This window comes from Perkinsus marinus (assembly GCF_000006405.1).
Source record: "Perkinsus marinus ATCC 50983 genomic scaffold scf_1104296931192, whole genome shotgun sequence".
Classification (NCBI taxonomy): Eukaryota; Perkinsozoa; order Perkinsida; family Perkinsidae; genus Perkinsus; species Perkinsus marinus.
The window spans coordinates 2,966-6,474 of record NW_003215862.1 but is presented as its reverse complement, the minus strand read 5'-3'; the positions used below and the strand labels follow the sequence as shown (position 1 = coordinate 6,474).

Genomic DNA, 3,509 nt, shown 5'->3' with positions numbered 1-3,509 from the left:
ACCCCGCCCTTCCTGCTAAGTATTGGATCAGCAGCTCTGACATCAGACTTAGTGATCAAGATAATGGTTTCATGAATTTCCCAGAACTTGCTCAAGGCAAATTCGCCTTGGTTTACCATGGTTCATGGTTGACTTTGATTAGGCAAGAAGGTGTGAATTTACCTCACATCAAGGTTTCAAGGTGTTGACTCATTACGTGACTCGCTAGGTAGCGACCCGTCGTCTCTGTACTATCTGAATTGAATTTCAGCAGGAATAGTGACGGGTATGTAATTTTGTTGAGTCGGTAACAGAGGGATATCCAGGAAGTGAAGAGCTCGATACACATGCAAGATGTTACACGATGTGCTATCATGACGATAAGACATCTAGGGAGGTTCTTGGCGCTAGAGAGAGAAAAGTGGAGCGTGAGTTCATCGTCGATCACACCGTTGAGTCACCCGAGCATCGATGGATAATGTGTACTGTAGATCAGCTTACAAGGCATGATCAGCTTAACCTGTTGAGTTCGGCAATTCATCGGGGCAGGGAATGTTGCTACTCGATCGTCATACGCTCTCTTTCGGTTGAAGTGTTAATATAAAACCCGATGCCCTTAGCAGACCGTTTTACGAGGAAATGCCACGTCTAGCCACTGAGCGATGGTTACATCATCCTCGCCAAGCGAGGTCAAAGAGTGAGAAATTAACCCTAATTCGATTCGATTAGAATCTCGATTAGAGCTATCCAATCAAGTCGTAAACAATCCATGGATATGCTGGGAATTGATCTCGGAATCATGTACATGCAAACAATATATGATCTAGCCCATGGTTTCATCATAGAGTGCCCTCCACGTATATCTAAGGATATTGTCTCGTCGGTTAGATGATTAGCACGTGGCAGAAGATATCACCTGAGGTGATTCACCTCAGATGTGTTAGACTTCCAACTAAACACTAAGACCAATTTATTGAAGATGAATAAGTGCCGTAACCGTACAGGTATGATTGCTGGATGCGGCAACAAAAAATACAGGGAAACCCACACCGAGCAAATGGTCGACTTGGCGCAGAGCAGACCAACAGGTCAACGACGCTGGAGACCTCCAAACCCTGGCTTCGACGCATCGTATGACCGCGGTCCTACTCCACTCTGTGTAGGGGTATTTGGTTGTTGCCAGCGGTTCTGTTGCTGCGACCCTTGATAAGCCTGCTGAACCGGACGAGCGCCCCATCCTTGCTGTTGAGTTTGTTGTACTTGCTGTGGAGCACCATAATTGTTGTACGCATTCCCCATACCCCTCGCACTAGTTGGATATGGAGAATTGTTCTGTCGCTGTCGCTGATGTTGTTGTTGGTGCTGGAAGCCTCCACCGCTACTGCTGCTGGTATATGGCGATTGTTGTTGCGGCTGTTCCACATAGTTCCACGAGCTGTTGCTGTTGTTCCAGCTCCCCATCGAGTTAGCTGCACTAGAGTAACCACTGCTATGCCCTGCCCTGCTGTTGGTGTACGGCCTAGCGCCCACTCCCGATTGCTGCTGCTGGGGATAACTCGAGCCGTTGCCGTACTGTATCGTACCCTGTTGCCCAGGGCCTTGCGTGAACGGTGTCGAGGGCTCCGAATTGAGAATACTGTCAAAGTCCAGACCGTCATCCTTCGCATTAGCAGAGCCAAATAAGGCAGAGGTGTCCACTTCGTCATCCTCAAACAATGTCGCTACGCCCGTAGGTCGTCGAGTGAAACTCGTATCCCCCGAATCATCCGACTTCTTCTGCTTCGCTCCGCTCTTAACTGAGCCACTGCCACTTCGCATACCGCCAGCCGTCTCCGGTGAAAAACTCACAGTCGAATCCTGAGGAAAGGATCTTTCCACGGCTTTCGCTCTGCGATGGAGTGGCACTCACCTGAGCGCCTCCAGGCTGCACGTGATGATCTCCATCAGGCGTACTGATGGCGAAAACTGCCGCATTGCCAGTGTTCGACACCCCGTATCTGGGGATGGGGGACGCCGCGTCGGTACCCTAATCCACAGAGAACTTCCACTCCATCGTTTGGAGGAACACTCACCCAAAAGTCGTCAGGTGGAGTCTGTTTTCCAGCAGTTTTCCGCAGCTCTCCGACGGGAGACGCCAACGCTTCCTCCCCGCCCTAACAAAAGAGCACTCTGCAGTCCTAAAGAAGTCGGAGGATCTCCATCACTGTCCGTGAAACCGAAAACATGAGTATCTATGCCGAGCAAAGGCCCCGCAGCGTGAGAAACGTACCAGAGAGCTATCCAGCTCTCAGAAATAACGTTCCTAAGATCCCGCCGAGACTAGGAAAAATGTTCCGAATGAGCGATTATAATGGGGAAAATCTCGAAAATTGGCCGAAAATATGTTCCTAGCCATTTTGAGAGTCAAGAATTCGTTCTCGGGAAGATTCCTCCGGGAACATTTCAAGTTCCTCGATGACTCCCTGAAACGTACCTCAGCATCCACGAGCATGAGCTCACTGGAATGTTGCTGGAACATGTCCTTAGGAACACCAGCCGTTCTGATATCCTCCGCCGTCCTCTCATCGGCCACATCACCGCTATAAGAGGAGACAGTCGAGGGCTTCCGAGTGTGATCACGCTGAGGGGTGACTGTCAACTCGCCAAACTCGAGCATTGAACCCACCTCAGCTGGACTGCTCATCATCAGACTGGAAGCTCCCACAGGCGACAATGCAGTCGCCTTTGTGGCAGCTGTTGGTACCGTAGCATTGGGGACAGGGGCCGTAGCATTGGGGACAGGGGCCGTAGCATTGGGGACAGGGGCCGTAGCATTGGGGACAGGGGCCGTAGCATTGGGCACAGGGGCCGTAGCATTGGGGACAGGGGCCGTAGCATTAGGCACAGGGGCCGTAGCATTGGGGACAGGGGCCGTAGCATTGGGGACAGGGGCCGTAGCATTGGGGACAGGGGCCGTAGCATTAGGCACAGGGGCCGTAGCATTGGGGACAGGGGCCGTAGCATTGGGGACAAGGGCCGTAGCATTGGGCACAGGGGCCGTAGCATTGGGCACAGGGGCCGTAGCATTGGGCACAGGCAATAGGGAACCAGATGAAGGCGGTCCAACAACCCCACTACTGGACGACTTCACGGGTTCTGATGACAAAGTCGTTTCTGGTTCTCCTCTAGGAGGAGGAGGTACACTCTCTGAATGAAAGCTGTTCATGAGCTTATCCAATAAGCACCCATCTGTCACCTGTATTGGTCTTCTCTAGATTGCCCAACTTTTCTGCCTCAACTCTGCTAGCCTCCTGGAGGGCTCTATCGAGCTCCACAGCTCGTGCTTGTTCCCTAGCGAGACTCTCAACGAGACCAGACCTGACAACATCCCATGTCCATTCCTGAACCCCAGGGTGTCCTCACTTCTCATTGCACAGGGCCTCTACCCTAGCACGCAACTCTTCAACTGTTCCTGCTAGCTCTGAACTTCTGCCCTTCTCAGCGTCCAAGTCCGCGCGGAGGTCGGGGTCTACAGAAAAGGACCACAAACC

The 3,509-nt window shown here is 52.0% G+C and overlaps 1 protein-coding gene across 1 annotated transcript in view; it reads right to left on the bottom strand.

Moving 5' to 3' along the window:
- Positions 1–802: 802 nt before the first annotated feature.
- Positions 803–3,509, bottom strand: part of Pmar_PMAR018649 (hypothetical protein) — a gene marked incomplete at both ends in the record, with an annotated part of 5,039 nt that continues 2,332 nt past the window's right edge. The window contains 8 exons of the mRNA XM_002786780.1: positions 803–842; positions 1,129–1,242; positions 1,553–1,836; positions 1,889–2,005; positions 2,052–2,132; positions 2,453–3,165; positions 3,215–3,336; positions 3,382–3,487. Coding sequence (XP_002786826.1) covers positions 803–842; positions 1,129–1,242; positions 1,553–1,836; positions 1,889–2,005; positions 2,052–2,132; positions 2,453–3,165; positions 3,215–3,336; positions 3,382–3,487 — 1,577 coding nt within the window. The remainder of the gene's footprint in view (positions 843–1,128; positions 1,243–1,552; positions 1,837–1,888; positions 2,006–2,051; positions 2,133–2,452; positions 3,166–3,214; positions 3,337–3,381; positions 3,488–3,509) is intronic.